At 41.4% G+C, this 20,932-nt stretch overlaps 1 protein-coding gene across 1 annotated transcript in view; it reads left to right on the plus strand.

Annotated features, from left to right (window-relative positions):
* PTPRO (protein tyrosine phosphatase receptor type O) overlaps positions 1-20,932 on the plus strand; it is a 112,610-nt gene that overhangs the window by 74,588 nt on the left and 17,090 nt on the right. Inside the window, exons 17-19 of the mRNA XM_040641896.1 lie at positions 2,353-2,436; positions 8,449-8,484; positions 12,042-12,123. Coding sequence (XP_040497830.1) covers positions 2,353-2,436; positions 8,449-8,484; positions 12,042-12,123 — 202 coding nt within the window. The remainder of the gene's footprint in view (positions 1-2,352; positions 2,437-8,448; positions 8,485-12,041; positions 12,124-20,932) is intronic.

Below are 20,932 nucleotides of genomic sequence, written 5' to 3' on the forward strand. Positions count from 1 at the left end.
GAACAAGCCTCTAGATAGCTTATCTATGCTGTGTGTGTTATCCAAACTTTATTTTACTCTCTTTGGGGGATGCATGGTTTTGTCTGATTGTCCTTTTGCAATTTCGGTGAGAGTGGACCTTCCAAGGTTAGCTTTTCTTCACTGGATGTATTAGTTTATATAGGTTTACTACGGTTGTGAAGTAGAGAAAATGTCTTAGTCTGCTGACTATTCACTGTTTTAAACAAAGGACTAACACAGGCATGGATATAGCTCGAAACCATGCTGACAAAGGGCTTCAATGCAGGAGTCACACTGAACGAGTAAGTGTGACGAAGACACAGGACAGACCCCAACAAAGCAGCAGGAGACAGGGCAGCATCTCAATTTCAAACTGACATTTCAGTTCCTAAGAATATGAGCCCCCATTTCTGTTCAAAATCCAGTAGACATGTACAGCCCAGGGCTCTCGGCTCTTACACTTACAGGTGAATAAATAGCAAAGGCAGTAAAGTCCATTGGGAAAACCTGGCCTTATTTTTCCCCCCATTCTCGAGTATGAAGGACCTAGAGGGAGGAGGTATTTGGAGAATTAAGAACGCTTTATCAGGAGATTAAATTGCTTGATATTATACCTTAACACTGATACGTGAGAATTAACGATCCTATCCTCTGCGCTGCAATGGATACCCAACAAAATTGCTACTGAAGTAACCATTTAATATAAAGCCAGCCCTGCTTACATGATCAGGTTTGTTTCTTTTGCAAGCCACCATGCAAAACACATTTATTTAAACGTATACATTTCATGTTAATCCTTGCTAAATGGTCTTTTTTTTTTTCTTGTTTTCCTAACCCCCCAAAATGGTGATCTTCAAGAAATAGATAGGTGAGGCTAGAAACATAACGGAATCAATAAGGGACGGAGGGCTTTAATCAGAATATAACTTCTGCTTCCCTGAACGGGCATCTGGCAGTGGAAAGTCTAGTTGAAATAGGATTCTTTTTAATAAGACAGTATGTTGTACTTTTTAAAATTTTAGCCTGAATGGAATTTTGCTATTAAATGACAATTAATCCAACTGTGAAGAAAGAAAACCCATAACCCCTCGATGGTAAAAAGTCAGTGAACAGTTCTAGGTTTGTTCAAATATATTAACATCTTGCCAAGATTAAGAGACTAATTCACTGATCTTTGTTTCTTGTGTGGCTCGCGCTTTAAAAAGACCCAGTCACAAAGCAGTGAAGAACAGCCCATCTAGGAATTAATCCACTTATACCTGGGACTCAGGATAGCTGTGTATTGACTAACTGCACAGTCACAATTGACAGAATATGGGACACCAGTTACGGGAGAGCTAAGGCAAAAGAGAATTCACTTCAGGATCTTTCTAGAAAATCTAGAAAATTCTCCTCCTGCTCTTGGCAAAGATGGTTTTTCCAGCACCAGCATGTTCTGGCTGACAGAATAGATATCTCAGTGGGAATCTGTAGTAACTAAAGTGACAAGGTGACAGCATTTCCCCTCCTGGTTCTCAGTGTAGCTATAGACGCAGCCATAGGACGTTTTAAAATCTACATTAATGAATGTTCTATTTTGCACGTGGTTTGAATACCTGAAATTGAACTCATACCGCGCTTTTTAAACCAACAGACTGAATTAGAAGTAAAGTATGACGATATGATTTTGCTCCCACTCAGCTCAGTATTAGTCAGATTACGGACCAGGCAGTTTCCATGAGCTACTTGTCTTGAATCAATGATACCTAAGCGTCCTCCCATCGCTCTGTTTTAAGGGTGATTTTTCTGCGATGCTGTATTAACGTAAACGAAAAGTAATATAGAAAGTCACACCTAGGAGTGCAGCTTTATGAGAACGTGTCCCGGAAGCTTGGGGTGTTTACCAGAATCAGTATAAGCGGAAATTGACTGTTGGTTGATATTTCCTCACGCAAGCCGCTGTTAGCGATCCAATGATGTTATAATGGTTCCTTAAAATTGGTTCAAGCATGACAAAGGTAACAATATCCAAGAATAAGACTGGAGGTAACAAATGAGGCATTTAAGAGCCTCAATTAACTGAATGTAACTTGTAATCACTTAATAGCAGACTAATCGGCACAAAATAGGTTGAAAGGAATATATCTGATTACAATATGGATGTGTGTGCATAAAGCTGGTGTTGGCCATACGATAGCACGTAAGCCTTCACGTTTCAATTTTGCAGAATGGAATAATCTTTATTCGTAATTAAGATGCTTGTCATTTTAATTGATCCCAGTAGGTAATTTACTGATATCTGTTCACAGTTTATGTTACTAACTCTTGCCACTTTTTCATCTCTACATCTGTTATATCTATTAATGCTCACAGGCGTAGGAGTATATTTGCTTTCTTAACCCTGCTACCCTCATGTCTTTGGACTGATTATCTTTTGGCATTTTATATTAATCCTTGGTAAGTGATTTTTTTTTTTTTACTGTTTACCTAACACAAAGTCTATAAAGTTAGCTCTCCAAAAGTAAAACCAAAAGGAAAAACTCTCTCTAATTATCTGATGTGTTTGGATGGCATCTAAAATTATTAATCATGTGTTGAAATGGAGTGAAATAGTTCATGGTACCAAGATGCTAACTAACTGTAATGTTTTTCCAATTAAAATTTTCTTCTTGGGATGTTCTTGGCAAGCTTTTCTTCCATTTATTACTAGTCATTTGTTTCTTCATTCAGTCAATGCATTGGCTTCTCATCTTTGTAAATGGTGCTTCCCTATTTTCCTTACCATCTCCATCCATTAGAGAGCTCCGTATTTCCAAGAAGGGAGAAATGCATTCACATAGAGAAGCCCAGAATACTTTACTGTACAGGTGTTAGTGTTTTCAAAGTAATGCTAACTCAATGAATATTGAACAACTAAGTGCAAACCTCTTTGTATAATTATCTTATTTAATTATCCCGCAACTCTGCAGAGCCCCATCCTAGAGATATGGAAATAGAGGCTTAAGGAGATTATCTTAACATCATACTACTATCTAGAGAATCCAGGTTCCAACCCCAGGTGTCTCCAAAATCTATTCTTTCCTCTGTAAAAGCAGCTTCCTTTAAATTCTCATTTTCTTAACCTTTAAATTGTTTTAATAATCAAATCTCAAAGAGTATCCTTTTCAGTTTATATAAAATCTAATAACAATAATCTTAAAATCTGGGACTAGCATACCTAGGAGGACTATTTCTTTTCCTGAGCTGTAGGAAAAAAAGTAGTGGTTTCCTGACGAAAACCAAAAATCATTGTCCTGAAGTCTTCCATGGTGTTTAGGTACTAAATTATGTACAGACAGATCCAGATATATGGACAACTTCAGAAGGACTCAGAAAAAAGCAATAAATATAGTTCATGAGCTAGGAAAAATGGCCTTTGAGTGGAGGGAGTGGGGGGAGAGAGAAAGATGAAAAGCAACCTGTAAAGTTATTTATTCAAAAAGACAGTTGATCAAATGTTCTTCAGCTCCTCCAAGGACAGAATAAATACAGCTGGCAAGGTTAGGACTTCAAGTTGCAATAGAAGAAATACCAAAAAGGACTTCCTCACAGTACAGATTAATACCAGCATCATTTGGGGGAGGGGGCGATTGTTTTTGTTTTTGTTTTTGCTTTTGTTTTTTAAGAGAGACTAGAGGAAAACTGTTGAAACATGGTAGACACTGATGTGCTAAGTAATGAGGTCAGAAGACTGTCCTGGATGATGAGGACACATCGCTGTTATTCCAAGTTGGTTTTAATAACAGTTTTGAGTATAGGGCTTTACCCATAGCCAGCACGATATTTTAAGTATTTGATATCAGATAGTATTCAGTTATGAGTAGTGCATATAAATTCCATTTTGACCTTCAAAATAGGCATCACTTTTCACTGGACAACTCCTGATCATTCTCAAGTATTCTTACTACCATCAGACTCCTTGTACCCAAAACCCTTAAAGTACCCTCCACAGATTTCAATTCAAACACAAACAAAAAGATGCATATACTATCGTATTAATTTTTCCACTTAATTCTCTGACTTTCCCACAGTTTGGTTTCTAAGCTTATATCAGGCCTGTGCTTTTTTTGCATGTCTCTCTTAGTAGGTCCCCCTGATGAACACATCTTCCAATTCCAACAACCCCTTCAAGGTCTGCCATTTATAGTACTGATCAAATAGCGTGAGACCCAAGTTAGGGGGGATAATCCCCTTCAGTAGCTGTGTTTGTTTGTTTGTTGTTTTGGTTTTTTTTTTTTTAAACCCTTCAGTCGTTTTTAGAAGAATGGTCTTGAGACTGTAAATGGTTAATTCCAGATGAGAAGAGAAGGCAAAACGTAGAGCCCCAGGCTTTCTGTCACTTTCGGCAAACCATACACATATCAACCAATAGAATAGACTGAATATAGACTCAGTTTTCAGCCGTAGGCTTGTGTTAGGTCAGATATAACAGAAGTAAAATACATGATCCTTGCTTTTTTTCAGGTACACCTAGCTTACCACTCACAAAGCCACCCGAGGTCCCTACTGTTCACTACTTTTCATCTAGTAACTCCTGGATGTTTTCCCCTGCTTTCATTTGCTAGAAGCCATTTTTAATCTTCCTCCAGATGTGTTTGTCTTCATATTTCACCTCGTCTGTTAACAACCACTAGAAATAACAGAGCCACCCACCCCACCTCCTTCCTCAGCCACGGCCTGCTTCTCCAAACTGACAGCTTCATGGGAATAGACGTTCCCCTTAATTTTGTAAAATCTTCCTGATGAGTGGTTCACGTGGAAACCAGGAGACTCTTTCTCTCTCACAGTGTTGCTCAAATCTTCTCCCAGGGTGATAGCAAAACCAGAGCCGAGCACCAGTGCCCAGGTGGCTTAGTTTCGAGATGGTATTCTGCCAGGATTTCTGGCTACCCTCATCTCAGATCGGGTTTCCTATTCAGAGAAAACCATTTCATTGGGACCAGCTCTCTCTGGATTCATGGTTACTCCTCTCTTTTTATTAACACCATAGTCACCTCATGCTCTGCTCAAGTATTCATCTGCCTGCTTGAAATTCACAACGGTTGTCATTTCAAGTGTGAAGCAACATTTAGTTTCAACTGCTCAGCTTTCCTCCATATTTTATTCAAAGAACGATATAACTCTAAATGCCTTTTTAAGATTTGGGGATGATTTCCAGTTAGCTCATGACAGAGTAAGTAGCATTTATGAAATTGGGGACATTTAGAGTATTGGAGGCTGTTGTTTGGGGGGGGGTTGCTTGTTTGTTTTTAGTCTTTGTAAATCCCATGTCTCTGCCATTGCCTCCTCTTTGCAATGAATTCCAGTCTGGCCGGCTTTCCAAGATCTCACAACCATGAAGAGTTATGCATCTTAACTTCTTGAAGTCATTAGGATTTTGAACCTTACCTATCTGATAAAAGTAAAAGCGAAAATTGAAAGATGTGCATGACCATGTATGCATATATACTGTTTGTCTGACGAGCGTTACCAATTACTCAAAAAATCTTTGGCAATGACAAGATGACACCCTAAACCTCACCTCAAATGTTCACAGTAACAGGCACACCCATTAGCTCTTTCCATAATGCACTGATGTCAGAATGGCTGACAAAACCTCCACTCCCATGTTTAAAAGTGAGTTGTCCCCTAATGTGAGTCTTAGAATTAGCACAGCAGTTGAAAACGTAGGGAAATTCCATCAATGTGGCCATAGAGTCTCATAATTCAGTCCTATCCTTGTCCCACCACCTAAGGATATGAGAACCCGGTGGAATCATTGGGAATTCTGCAAAATCTAAGCAGAACGTAAAGGTTGTACACAAATCATGAAGACATCCACTTAAACATACCCTTTTGGCAATAAGTCATTGAAAACGTGTGGTGGAATTTTACATTCTGTGTAAAGTTCACTCAATCAATGAATGAGATTGAGAGGAAAAAAGTGCCTGTCTTCCAGGAATCAGGTTTCTACACAGCTGTTGAATAGTAGCAGCTTAATATTTCAGCACTGAATTTATTCAGTGTCACTCTCCCACATACATTTGTTTCTTCCCAGTTTCCCTTAAAGTCTGTTTGGATAGGAAAGGTTTGGTTTGGGGGTGTGTTTTTTTTTCCCCACTCCCAAGCACAAGATATGTTGGCAGCCTCATGACTTCACCAAACTGTTAGTTATCTCAGCGAACATTCCTCTGTCATAAAACACCAAAGTCATCAACTCCCACGAGACAAAGTGAATGTGGAATTCCTAAAATTAACTGCATTACCCCCACAAGAGCTGAGTAAAAATTATTCAAAATGCCTAGATGATATGGCTCTGCCCAACATGACAGTGGTGTTTTGAGGGGGTGAGGGAGAAGCAAAGTAAAAACCAGAATGTCTATTCCCTCTAAATCCCAAATATGGAAGACAGAGGATGAGAGAGAACAGGACAGGCGCTCTTGAGTGGATGGTCATCACTCAGAAGTGGGAAGAAGTAAAAACTGCCTGAAACCAGGAAATGAAAACCAGAAACACCACTTGCCTTAGTGGATATTTCCCTACATTCCCTGCCCTCGTAACTTCCTGTCCGTCTCCCAGTTCCACTTCCTGAGTCTAGTATCAAACTCCTCATTGAATCATTAAATAAAATTGTGGGGACAACATGACAAAGGTATATTGTTTCAACCCAATTCCCTAAGCATTTATTGAGCACCACCATGTGTCCTATTAACTGTGCTCGGCTCTTGGGGGGTGGGGTTGGGAAGGACTGTGTAGTGAGGAGCACAGATGTGACTGACAGACACCGGGAGAAATATTCCATGAACAAAGGGCTACGAGAGCAGAGGAAGCAGTGCTTCATTCGGCTACAGCCTTTCTAGAAATGAAGGTACCCAGACATTCACAATTCTGATTTTTATTTTTTTAAAGATTTTACTTATTTTTTTAGAGAGAATGAGCGTGAGCAGGGGGAGGGGCAGAGGAAGAGGGAGGGAGAGAATCTCAAGCAGACTGAGCTGAGAATGGAGCCTGAATCGGGGCTTGATCCTACCACCCTGAGATCATGACCTGAGCCAAAATCAAGAGTCAGGTGCCTTAACAAACTGAGCCACCCAGCCGCCCCCATAATTTTTAATATAAATAAATATTCTGGCATATGAGAGCATTCAGATCACACTGGTTATTTACTACAGATGGTTTATTTCCTGAAAGTTTGAATGCTTCCATTAATATTTAAAGACCTTGGAAAACTATTTGTAAAAATTGTCACTCAAAATGATATCGATATTTATCATTTACATAAAACAATAAAAATACAGTAGTGAAGTGTTTCAGCAGAGACCATATTCACATTCACTAACTTAGGTCAGTTATCTTACTTGTTGGTTGAGAGCGATTACCCTCAATAGCCCCTAAAAACGTAATTAACTGAAGCATACATTAGCATTACATGTGTTTGAACTTACAAAATAGTAATGAATTAAGAACTAGCAAATAATAGGTACAGTTCTGCAGATAGCTTTAAAAACTAGTTCAAAATTAAATAAGAACAGTGCCATAGTAGAATTCTATAAGAAGCATGTCAGTTAGTTAAGCATCCAACTCTTGGTTTCGACTCAGGTGATGATCTCAGGGTCATGAGATCGAGCCCCAAGTCGGGCTCTGTGCTCAGCGCAGAGTCTGCTTGAGATTTTTTTTTTCTGCCCCTCCGGCTCATGCGTGCTCTTTCTCAAATAAATAAATATATTTTTTTTAAAGATACATGCCGGGGCACCTGGGTGGCTCAGTCATTAAGCGTCTGCCTTTGGCTCAGGGCTATGATCCCGGCATTCTGGGATCAAGCCCCACATCAGGCTCCTCTGCTGGGAGCCTGCTTCTTCCTCTCCCACTCCCCCTGCTTGTGTTCCCTCTCTCACTGGCTGTCTCTCTCTCTGTCAAATAAATAAATAAAATCTTTAAAAAAAAAAAAAGATACATGCCAACACTGATAGCCAAACTCACATTCCGGGGGAAGATGCTCAAAAGGTTCTTTGAGTCTTTGACAACCAACATGCTGACCCTCCCAGACATTTAGTTCTCCCCTTTATTCCCCAATTCTTTCCTTCTTGCTTATAGGTCCCAGAGTATTCAGGCAACAGATATTTCTATATATTTATAAAATACTTCAGCCACATAACCACTAGTAGCAAGAGATTATATTTCTAGAATTTAGTATTTGGCAAATCCAAAGCGTAAAGTACAAGTATGTTCCTGTAATCTAATAGACTTTTTAAGAAGTGAATCTGAAATTATCATCATTATCTTCTTCTCACATAAGGAAAAGTAATTAAACAAACGGGAGGTATGGTTAATGAAAATTAAATAAAATTGAGGTGCCTGATGTAGTTATTTAAAGCTCTTCAAGTTTCATCATTATGTCAATCGATTCTTTTGCCCAGATAAAACTGTCTTTTTTTTTTTTTTAATTCTCAGGAGTAAAAATGGTTTAAAGAAGAGGAAGCTGACTAAGTAAGTTGTTTCTTATTATTGAGACATAATTGACCTATAACATTGTGTAAGTTTCAGGTATGCAATGTGTTGATTTAATACACTGTTATAATGCAGTATGATTCCCACCGTAGCATTTAGCCAACATCTCCATCCTGTCACATAGTTACTGTTTCTTTTTGTGGTGAAAACATTAAAGATTAGTCTTAGAAACTTTGAAGTATATAATACAGTAAGTTTTTCTCACTGTTCTTTTTTAAAATGTTTGATTTAAATAAAGTTCTTCACTTTGTCTATTAAAACAATTGCTGGTCTTCAAACAGAAGGGATGCTTAAGAAAGAGGCAAATGTAGGGACGCCTGGCTGGCTCAGTCGGAGAAGCGTGCGACTCTTGATCTCAGGGTCGTGAGTTCAAGCCCCATGTTGTGTGTAGAGATTACTTAAATAAATAAAATTTTAAAAAAAGGCAAGTGTATATTTCAACAGCTAAACTATTATGTGTGGGTGTTTACCCATATGGGTGGCAGAGACCCACTAAGAAAGTGTATCCCAGAAAACAAGTCAGGAATAAGGAAAATTGTCATCATGTGAAAACTGAGAAAGAATGCATTGTTAGGAATTATAAAAGTCTTGTAGAAGGAGGTCTGCCATTCTAAATCAAGGAAACCTCTAATAGTTAGCTACGTCAAAGCCGTACAAAAACCTTTGCCATTTTATACTTGAAATGCTGTGCTTAGTGCAGGGAAAGGCTTTTACTCCATTTGATGTTATAATAAGTACTTTGAGAAATGCTGTCTCAGGAAATCTTTATAATAAATAGAAAAGAATAATTACTGTAGCTAGCCTATGGTTTCACTTATCTACTGAACTGCTAAGTCATAAGAATTAAGATTCTGATGGGCAAAAATTACCCATCAGTTGATTTCAAAAGCGTAATTAGAGTGTCACCTCCAGGCCGTTAGTTAAAACTCTGCATATAAAGAGTGGAACATTTTCCGTGCGTAGAGTTCATCTTTGATATTTGCCTTGGATAAAATATTGGTGAATTAATAGGAAGCAATTAGGTGTTCCAGCCAAATCTGTGGCATTCACGCTAATGAAGTATATAATACCAAAGAATAGTTGATGCAAAATATTTCTCTTCAGCCTTGAGTGACATACAGATTTTTTTTGGGCACAGATAGATAAAAGAATAATTTTTTTCCTTAATCTGTTTCAAATCAGTGTGCGTTCCATTGGCATAGATCAACTGATGCAAGAGAGACAAGAGCAACTAAAACAGAAGAGAGGTAGTGTCACCTGGAAAGAATGATTTGACAGAAGCAGAAAGACTTTGTTGCCCAAAATTCTTGGTTGGGTTGTTAAGTGAGGTAGAGAGGTATAGACTCGAGCAGTAAGAAGACAGGGTCTCTGCACCAAAAGGGGAAACTATGGGGCTTTCTCCTCCCAAGACCCGACAGGGAGGAGGAGAAGCAGGACGTGGACGAAAGTCTGGGTAGAGTGTAGGTGTGGTAGGACCTGCCCACAAGCCATGTCACGTCACGTCATATCACGTCGCATCACGTCACATCACGTCAAACCAGCTTCCTCCTTCCTTCTTCTCGTTTTCTTTCTGGTCCTCCCTCCTTCTCTAAAAGCCATTTCCTGAGGGGCTTCCCTGCCCCACATTTCTATTTGCTTTCTCTTTACCCTCTTTCTTCCCCTCCCAAAGCCACCCCTCACCCCACACCATGTCCCCCTTAGCTTCCCTTTCCTGTCTGTACCTATTCTCATTTCACCCTCCTTTGCTCCACCTTCTCGTCTCTCTTTTTCCTCTAAACCTTTGTCCTCCTGATCTCTGCTCCGTCCCAGCTTGCTTTTGCTCCTCCTTACCATCCTCCTCCTCTCCCTGAGGTTCATGCTTCTGTTTCCTGGCCCTCCTCCTGTCTCTCTTTTCCTTTTGCTTTTCCTAACCCACAAATATTTTCTGGTTGCCTTCCCTATTCGTGCTTCCATTTGGGATGAAAGCTAGAATCGTTAAATCCAACCCTAAGGTCAATGCACTTCTCAAAGACAACGGCCAGAGAGGGCAGATCTAATAGAGTTCATTCTAGGGTAGGAGCCCCAGGTTTAGCCATTCTTTTGGAAGGATAGCAAGTTTGAAGTGGGAACAGCTTTCAACCAGAAATCATCCTCCCAGGGTGCTGGTCAGCATTCTCCTGCCGAGTAGCTGCGTGATCTTGGACTATTCAGCTGACTCATTTAGCCTTGGCTGTCCCACCTGAAGCATGGGGCTGATGTTGCCCATGTCTAGTTAAGAGATTAACCGAGCAATATGGCCTACGCAATTATAACATACGCACTGGGATGTGTTTTATGGATACAAGTCATTAACGCTATTGGATGAAACCATTAGAATTCAAGTGTGTCTCTGGGAGGTGTAACGCCCTTTAAAATCTACTAAAATCTTAACATAATCTATCAGATTGGGTAATCAACAATGTTAAACAAACAACTACTAATAATACTATGTATTTGCTAATAGGACATAAGGCCACAGGTGAATGATATAAGCTGAGTAATTCACAGGAAGACTAAGGGAAAGGTCAGCTGTGTGGATCCTGCCAAAGTGGAAAGGCTTGGATTCGATGACAGAGCACAGCATCCTGCGGAAGCTTAGGGAGCAGGTTGGCATAGGTAAACTCGGGGAGGATAAGCGGCTACAGAAAACTGTAGGAAGCAAAATATAATTCTTATTCACGAAAAGAAGAAGGAAAGAGGGGAGAACTTCAGCGATAGACACAGACACATAAGCTCAGAAGCCTTACTTGGTTGTACCGTTGAGCCTTTTTGATATTTTTATAGATACACAGGCCTCTAAACATGGCTTTCTAGGAAGGAGGCTCTAGAAGCTTTCTGGATATGTGCTTCCTCGCACCCTGCCTCTGCTCTGAGGAGACAATGTAGCTAGCAATACAGTGCCTTATACTTGGAAAGCTGCTTAAACTTACAAGGTTCTTTAATATACCATGGGTCAACCTTGGAAGGTAAGTATGACCACAGTATTTTATAGATGAGAATGTGAATCTCACAAGAGTCAGGCAAATTTTCCATGATCACATGGTCAATAAAATAAAACCGAATCTCAGTTCTTCAGACTCTAATCCTTTGTTCTTCCCCATATATCAGCGTTTTCTAGAAACAACATAAATACTATGTATATAAGTGTGTGTGTATATATGTATATTATATATATGTTTTGTTGCTAGAGTATATATATATTATATATAATATATAATAAGTAAATATATATATGTATATACATATATATATATTATTGCTAGAGTAAGAGCCAATTGAAAATCTAGAGCTCTCTCCCATCACAAAGAAGTATAATTTCTAAGCCCCTCTTTTTAATCACAACCTATTAGGGACTGATAACTTCAACAACAGCAACAAAAGATGAGTGCTAACCTTGGAGCAGTAAAGCTTCTCTTTTTTCCGAGAAAATCGTCCATGTTTGAAAAGTATGACATTAAACAGTATAGATACCTGTCAACCAGATTTTTAAAACCTACACTTCTTTGTGTTTGGTAAAGCCCAGTTCAGCTGGATGACTTTGACGCCTACATCAAGGATATGGCCAAAGACTCTGACTATAAATTTTCTCTTCAATTTGAGGTGAGTGGATCAGGTATTTCGCACCTCCTATGGTGGATGAGGCATGGGGCCTGGCCGGTCGGGACGGGCGCCCTTTCCCTGCTCACCGGGCAGGACTTGCGATACGTTCATAATGGGCAGCACGGTAACTGTGCCGGGCGTGTCTCCTCCGCTGATGAAAGTGAGGGCATCCTTTGCAGGTCAGGGCTAGGCACCCCGGTGGAAAAGAGAGAACAAACGTGGTAGTGGGGTGAGCAAACACAGTCCTACGAGAAACCATCACTGAACACCAGTGCAATCGGGTGTGCGGGGGAAAGCAAGGTGAGGATTTAGGTGGGAAACAGAATTTCCCTTTCAGGGAATTTTTAGTGCGTCCTTTATGTCACGGAGGCCACAGTAAGGGTAGGTGAGCCGGTGGGTGAGACGGAACCCCCCTTTGTCTTCTGGACAGAGAAGAGCCTGTGGGGCAGGGGGAGGTCTTAAAGCTATAGGACCCCTGGCATTCTGCTTGATAATTCCTTGCGAGGTTTCCTTTGCTCTTGGGGGAAATTAGGGAGTTATACATGGTTCACATGGAAAAAGAAAAACAAATGGCAACACCTCCTTTCTCTGAAGCAAGGGTATTCTTTGAGTCCACGACCACGCATCCGAGGAGATGGAAAGGAGTCAGCCTCGGATCTCAGCGGTGTGAGGGGTATAAGCGGTCCTCGGGTTTTCTTCCCGTGTATTTCGCAGCTCAGGACAGTCTGGGCGGCCTCATCCTTCAGGTTCTTACAGCAAGGCTTGGGTGGGCCGTGATTCAAGGAGACCAGGGAAAAGAAAGAAATCAAGTGACTTTTCTAAATACGGCAGTGTTTTCTTAAAGGTCTTAGGTGTTCTTTCGTGTGAAATACCAGGCTGTCGCAGGTAGCTGCTTTGCCCTGGTTTTTCGTATTTATTCTTTCCCCTCCTCGGCTGAGGACATCTTAGGTCTGCAAGCAGCAGCAGGAGTCCTGGTGTGGATACAGTGCGAGGGAATTTAGGGATGATTACCAAATACAAAGCCCCCTAACTACCACCTGTGTCATCAGAAATTCCGCACCGAGCCCGGCTCAGTTATCCATTGCACGCGAGTGTGCAAGAAGTTGTGGGTGCTACACCAAACACTACATCTCAGAGAATAGAACTTTCGTGTGAGCTGGAGATCTATGACAAAGATGGCATTTCAGAAAAAAAAAAAAAAGAGATTTTCTTTAAGAACACATATGCCAAACTCGGGAAAAAAATAAATGTCTGGATAATTCTGATAACGGTGATGAAAATTATGATGTATGTACACTTTCAAATTCATTGAAGCCTCCAGCTCTTCACCCCTACACGACAATGTGACCTTGGTGACACAGCTAGCGTCACTGCCCTCGCTGGGAGGGTTGGGAGTACCTCCCAGCTTATGCCATCAAGCCCCAGTGTGATTATTACTGTCGTGAACCATCATAAAGAAAATTCAATGAGCCATTTTTTGGTAAAAAGAAAAGATGATTTTAATGGTGAATGACACATCATTCAGACTAATTAGACCAAAGAAAGAGGGCATTTTTCAAAGGGTGCTGAGATATCTCATCTAATCAAAGGAATCATATAATCAGACCTAAACCAGAGGGAGGAAAGGGAACAGCTCAGTCTCAGGAATGATTGGAACCAGGGGCCACACCCCTGCAGAGACCTGCTTTTTTTTTTTTTTTTTTCCATTTCTACTTCTCTCTCTGTCATGGCCTCTCTCTCTTTCGCTGCAAACCAACCTCTTTCTCACAGTGGAAAACAAAACCACCCACAACCCCTGAGCATCACATCCGAGAATTTTCAGTTTCCAAAGGGAACTGTTGACTCTCCTTCTTATTCAGAGTTTAAAAATTAACAGGAGAGAATACTGATTGGCTGGCCTGGGTTGTGATGTCCTCTCAAGCCAACTGCAGCCTGAGAGGTCAGAGTCAAGTAGGAACTGGACAGCTCTTACTGGAACCGCTTGGCTAAACCAATGGGGGGCGCTGTTCCCCAAAAAAGGAAGGACATTGGAGAACCAAACAATAAATGGTTAGATCCTAGCTTCAGATGCTTCAAAAATGTGAAAAGTAGAATAATAAATTCTGTGTGCTAAATGTTTAATTTATACCATGCTGAGAGCTTTTATACATTCAATATATAAATGAACACATTCAGGCTTATTCCATAAGAATTATAAAGGAGGTAGGAATGTACTAAAGTGGGAATCCAAACCCCTTCATTCTCACAACCATTTTGCCATTAATTATATTAAAAAAAGCCACAATTTCTCATCCCCTCAATTTGTTCATCCATTCAATGAGTAGGCTGAACTAAATCAGTGGTTCTCAACTGGGCTAGTACAGGCAGTCCCCCAGGGAGAGTTTGTGTAGGAGTATTTTTGGTTCTCATAATGCCTTGGGAAGAAGCTACTAGTGGTATTCAATGGAGAAAGGGACAAGGATGATAAATGTTCTGCAATGAGTGGGACAGTCCTGCACAATAAAGAATTGTCCCAGGCAAATAGTATTCCACTGAGAGACACTGGACTAAATGTGGGACAAGAGTACATCCAAGCTTTCTAACTCATGTGTATTAGAATTCTCCAGAGAAACAGACCAATAGGAAATATATACATTTATACATAGATGAACACTAATAAAATATAATATAGTAATATAATTCATCCATAAGTTGATTACATTATGTATTTCTTATACAATTATAGAATTCTTATGTATTATGATATGTATATCCTATATACAATAATACAATAGAAGAAATATATGAGTCCTATTTTAAGGAACGGGCTCACACAGTCGTGGGAGCTCACAAGTCTGAAAACCGCAGGGCAGGTTGTGGACCCAGGGAAGAATTGATGTTGCTGCTCAATCCAAAAGCTGTGAGGAAGCAGAATTTCCTCCTCCTCAGGGCACCTCAGTCTTTTCTCTTAGGGTCTTCACCTGATGGATGAGGCCCACCCACGTTATGGAGAGCAATCTGCTTTCTCAAAGCCTATGGATTTCAATGTAATATCACACCTAAAAAAATACCTTCTTGCAACATCTAGACTGATGTTTGACCAAGCACCGTCTAGCCTGGCCAAGCTGACACATAAAATTATCCATCACACCATGAGTGGAAAGAGTGTTTAGTATCTTTATTTATTCTGAAGCTTTTCTTCATCTGTTTTTGTTCTTAGAACGTTGTTGATCCTATAGGTAATTTATTGGGTGCCGAGTCCTCCTATTGTGTCCCTGCTCTGGTGAGAAAATACAAATTTTTCTCCAGCAGTTTGCTTTAAGTCACAGGCTCAGGCTGTATTTTTTTGAGCTAACATTTGCCCAAGCAGTGACCCTGACTCACTTCCTTTTTCGTTCATCAGCCCTCAGGCACCGCCAGCCTCCACCCCCCATACCTGGTTTTGGGATGTATATCAGACCTGTCACATGGCAGCCATCAAATTTTCCTGAAATTGGTAATTAATCAAAACTTGAGGGGAAAAAAAGAAGGTTTCCTGCTCTAGTAAGAACCCAAGAGGGTATTAGGATGGCCAGATCAGCTGGTCTGGCTAAATTCAGTAGCTGAACAGTTGTTTGTTCTGTTTGTATGAATGCTTAATACTTGTATTCATTCGGATACTGACATTGAAAGATCACACTCATACTGAGAAATTACATCATTTATAATCATTATGCAAATTGAAACTAATGTCTGGATTTACATATATTACCAATACAGCTATAAGTCATACATGAAGCTATATGACTTGCTAATTTGCACTCACTAAATACATTCCTTTTTCACTCTGCATCTGATTTTGGATCTGCTGGAAAGATTGATTATCCTTCTGATGAAAATGTGCATCTTTTCTTAAGGAGGTTTGGGACTCAGGGATTAGATTCAGTTCCTCATTTCGTATGTCTCATATGGAAAGGTTTCGAAGAGCCAGACTTTAGAGCTCGAAATTGGAGAGCCCATGAGACATACCATATATTGCTCATTCTGCCATTAATTTCTGTGTTTTGTATTTGTTTGATCAAGATGCTAGCGAAAGCCCTTGCCATCTTTGTTCAGAAATGTGGTTGCAAAGGCCAAAACAAACTGCATTCCTTGCCACATAGTTCATGAGAGATGAGCCTTGATTTCTGCTGGCAGCTCCCATTGGCAGCTCTTTTAACCCACGTTCTGGTCCAGTTCCCTGGAGACCTACCTGCAGCCATTGTGGAAATAAGTCACCTGAAACCCTCTCCAGCAGTGCTTACTCCAGGGGTCTTGCTTGGCTCCCAGACCTGAGTTTTCCCTCTTCTTGTTCCTAATCTTCTAGTTTTGGTCTCTGTTTCCAGATGCCTATACTAGCAATCTGTCCAGCAGCTGGAGTGTTGCCCCTGAACCCCAACCTAGTGCCCAGGGCCTGCCAGCTACTGCTAGACTCTCCCGAGGTTGGCAGCCTTCTCCTCCAGTCCTTCATCACCTCCCCAAGACGCCCATTACTACTGTACCCCATTCTTCCTTTAGAGTACCTGCCCTGGGTTAAATTGTGTCCCCCAAAAGATATGTTGAAGCCCTAAGCACTCAGTTCCTCAGAATATGACCTTATTTGGAAACAGGGTCATTGCAGATGTAATTAGTTGAGATGAGATCATACTGGAGGGGTGTGGGCTCTTAGTCTGATTGGTGTCCCTATGGAAACACAGCTGTGTGAAGACACAGAGATGAGCAGGGAGAAGGCCATGTGGTGACAAAGGCAGAGATTGGAGTTATAGAGCTGCAAGTAGGGGAATAGCAAAGGTTGCCAGCAAACCATCAGACACTAGGAAGAGGCGGGAAGGATGTCCTAATATTCCTCTATAAATGACAGAGGTGAGAGAGGTCAGAAGTCCCTGCTAACACCTTGACCTCAGATCTACAGCCCCCAGAACTATAAGACAATGAATTTCTGTTGTTCTGAGCCACCCAGCTTGTGGTGCTGTTATGGTGGCCCTCAGAAATGAGATCAGAGCCTCACTAAGCACCTTGTTCTAAATCCCGTCTCCTTGTGTGTTTACCTGAAAACGAGGCAGACCTTGCCCAATTCCACTGAGCCTTGTACTTGCCCCAGATGGTACCACCGCTGTCAGCACCACTGGTGACGTCGTGACTCCTCACTTGTTCGAGGCTAGTCATCGAATTCACCTGACTCTGATGTCCCACCCGTCCCAAAGCAAATGCCAAATACTTAGCACCTGCTGCCATTGTTACAGACTCTAGAGCCAGAATAGAGTTTTCGCTCTTCTCAGAAGGTGACTGTGCATGCTACGGGCTGCATGCGTCCTCCCGAAATGGATATGTTGACGAGATGGAGGCTTGGGAAGGTAAGTAGGGTGAGGCAAGAAAGATCATGTGAGCACACAGCGAGACGATGGTCACGTGCAGGCCAAGAGAAGCCCCAGAATGAAGTCTAGTTTGTCAGCACCTTGACCTAGGACTGCCCAGCCTCCAGACTGTGAGAAATACATTTCCATTGTCCAAACCACCCAGTCTGTGGTGTTTTGCAATGGCAGCCTGAACAGACTGATGCAGTGCATACGTTTGTGCTTTGCTTTCCCCGACTTGTGTGCTTCGAACACAGCCAACCCAACGTAGACTCATTGGGCTTTAGTGACTATATTAGTTTCCTGGGGCTGCCGAAACAAATTACCACAGTCTTGGTCACTTAAAACAACAGAAATTAATTCTCACAGAATTCTAGAGGCCGGAAGTCCAAAATCAAAGTGTTACCGGGGCCATGTTTCCTTTGAAGGCACCAGGGGAGAATCCTTCTTTTCTCCTTCCGGCTTCTGGAAGCTCCACATGCTCCTGGCTTACATCTGCATGACTCCAATCTATGTCTCCGTCTTTCTATGGCCTTCTCTTGTCTCTCTTAGAAGGACACTTGTTCTTAGATACAGGACCCACCTAGATAATACAGAATAATCTCATCTTATGATCCTTAACTTAATTACATCTGCAAAGCCTCTTTTTTAATAAGGCCACATTCATAGGTTCTGGGGGCCAGAATGGGACACATCTTTTGGGGGAGCCACCACTCAACCCGCTGTGCTTGACTACATGGCCCAGGAAAAAACACACGCGGTGATAAATCATAACAGAAACAAAACTGGCAAATCAAAATTCAAAAATGATTTATGCCGGTTTCAGGCCATCCCCTCATCCTTTGCCTTTATGAAGATATAAGCCTGCGGAGTTTCCATATGGTTGGAAAGAGAATAACTGCAAAGCTACTGAACTGGAAACTTAATATTTGATTTTCCACTTAGCGACAGGCTAAATTACAAAAGATTGCGAAGCATTTTGTGTACACCTGCTGTTCCCACTCCGCCGCGGTTCAGCCTCGGCAGTCTACACGTACAGTGTTCAGCCAATTAAACCTCTCTTATCAACTAGGGCATTTACGGCAGGGAGGCAACTCACAATTCAAGTTCTATCAGTTAGCCAGCTTCCATATGTGCTCTGGCTCCCAGCTCCAATCTGTTCCCACACCTTTCTTTCGCCACCGAGGCCTCTTCCCATGGCTCATCAGTCTGTCCTCAAAGCAGGGGATTTTCAGGGAAGGTTGTTGGTCTGTTCGTGCAAATGGCAGAGGAGGGAGACGTTAGGCGTCCAGACAAAGCCAAACAAAGAATCCGAACAGAAGCATTTTGCCACCGTTACCAGTAGTGCCGTATTCATATTTGTGGAGTGTCATCGTTCCCTTGGAAAGTCACAAACGTGACCGAAGGATGGAAATGTTGGTAGCCTTATCTTACAGATAACTGAACTGATGTCACCAAGTTGAACTACGTTTCCGAGACCCTACAGTCTCTGAGTGGTGCACCAGAGGAAGCCAGAGGTTTTGACCAGCCACCTCTAAAGACACTCTCTAAGAGGAGGGTGACTTCCAAACCATGTTACGCAATGGGAGCGTCGTTTAAACTAGCTTCTAGCTGCCAAGAGGAACTAACCTAAAAATAGCTGAGGTTTGCTAAAAGTAAATTTTGTTACTTATAAGAAACAATAAAGTCAGTCTTTGAAAACCCTTTAAAACGGAAAAACCACTTATAAATGACAGTGACACGCTTCTGGTTAAAGGCATTTAGCAAGCAAGGATTTTTTCTGAGACAGAAAAAGTCCCTTTGTGAATTGAGGATCAAAGTCAGCAGAGCTTGTCTTTAAGGTTGGCTTCAACTTGGGCCCCAGAGCTCGGGATTTCGTGATCTTAAAAAGCCCCAAGTGTTGCAGAATGAAAGGAGGGAAGAGATCTGAGTGATTCAGGTCAGTCCATCCATGTGGACCGCAGCTTTGCATGCCAGTACCAGTGAGCACATTAAGCTGTCAAGAAACTTCTATGTGGAAACAACAGAAGACCCAAGAACTTGGTCTCTCTAATGCATATGCTTTGCAAAGAACACTTAAATCAGGACAGAAAGGCCATGATAGAGATATGCCTGTTCAGTCTCTCAAAACATCACCAATGTTTCCATCCCCCTTCAAAAGTCTTTCAAAGACGCTCCCAAACTCTTCCCCCAGCTATGTATTCCTCTCGCTTATGAATCTTTGGAGGAAAAAATGGGAGGACTTATGAAAAGTAAATGTGTATGCAACATTAACATCTTATCTGAGTAACAAAAATTACAGCAAGTGGTTTCTCTACCGCCTCAGTGAAGTCTCACAGAGAAGTGCATACCATATAGATAATTCCATTTGTAGATGGTTGTATGTGCTGTTTGCTAATATTCCCTTGAACTTTGTGCAGGAACATAACCAGATCTGCTGCGTTGGTCGTGCACTGCCCAACTCCAGGGAGCTATTCACATCGACCACAGCATCAACGATGCCTCCTGGGAAATCCAGGTGGCCTGACCATACCTGCTTGTTTCCTATAAGACACATGAGATGAGTGCTTAGAAGCCCCCCTGGCCCATCACATAATCTTGTTGAAATGTGATGGTTGTCTGTTTACATAAAAATTCCCCTACCAATGCACATTCTGGTTATAAGATTTATAGCAGTGCTGATAGGCACATGCAGACAGATATTTGGTTGTTCCTATTTTCACTGAAAGGTTTGCCTACCTGCTACTGATTCATCCTTACTGTCCAATTTATTACCAGATATTTAGTGCCTGTAGATCTTCTTGTAACACAGGGAATATTCCGTACTTGTTTCTCATTCTTTTACTACTTTCACCTGTAGGAGAAATATCTACATTTCCCCATAGAATAGACATGTTTACACATATTGCATACATTTCAGTTAACATATACCTCCAAAAATCTGAAATGTGTCTCTGTTTTCAAATTTTCCATACCTTGAGTGATACACATAATTCTTACCTTCTCCATGGGGTCACTAAGCTGTTCAGGGTAGTTATGTATTATATTAGCCCTATTCCTGCAGTAATGCTATAGAAGCATCCTATTGGGTAAATCTCAAAATCTCAGTGATCCGCAACATTTATTTATTTTCCTCTCTCAAGGGTCTGTAGGACAGTGGGCAGGTCTGCTTCAGGCAGTGGGGCAGAGTCAGGTCTTCTCCAAGCATCTCCTCATTCTGGGGCCAGCAGCTTCCCTCGGCATGTTTTTCTCGTGGCAGAGGGCGGTAGCACAGGAGGGAAAACCAAACTGAGCACGCACATGTAAAGCTGATCGGAATGATTGCTACCCAAGTTCATTGGCCAAAGCAAGTTGATGACAGTGGAGTGGAGAATAACCCTCTGTCCCAAAAGGGTGTGACTGGAACATCATGTGGAAGAGGGGGTGTGAAATTCTATTACAGACAGGGAGTGAGGAAT

This window comes from Ursus maritimus, unplaced genomic scaffold, assembly GCF_017311325.1.
Source record: "Ursus maritimus isolate PB19 unplaced genomic scaffold, ASM1731132v1 scaffold_26, whole genome shotgun sequence".
Classification (NCBI taxonomy): domain Eukaryota; kingdom Metazoa; phylum Chordata; class Mammalia; order Carnivora; family Ursidae; genus Ursus; species Ursus maritimus.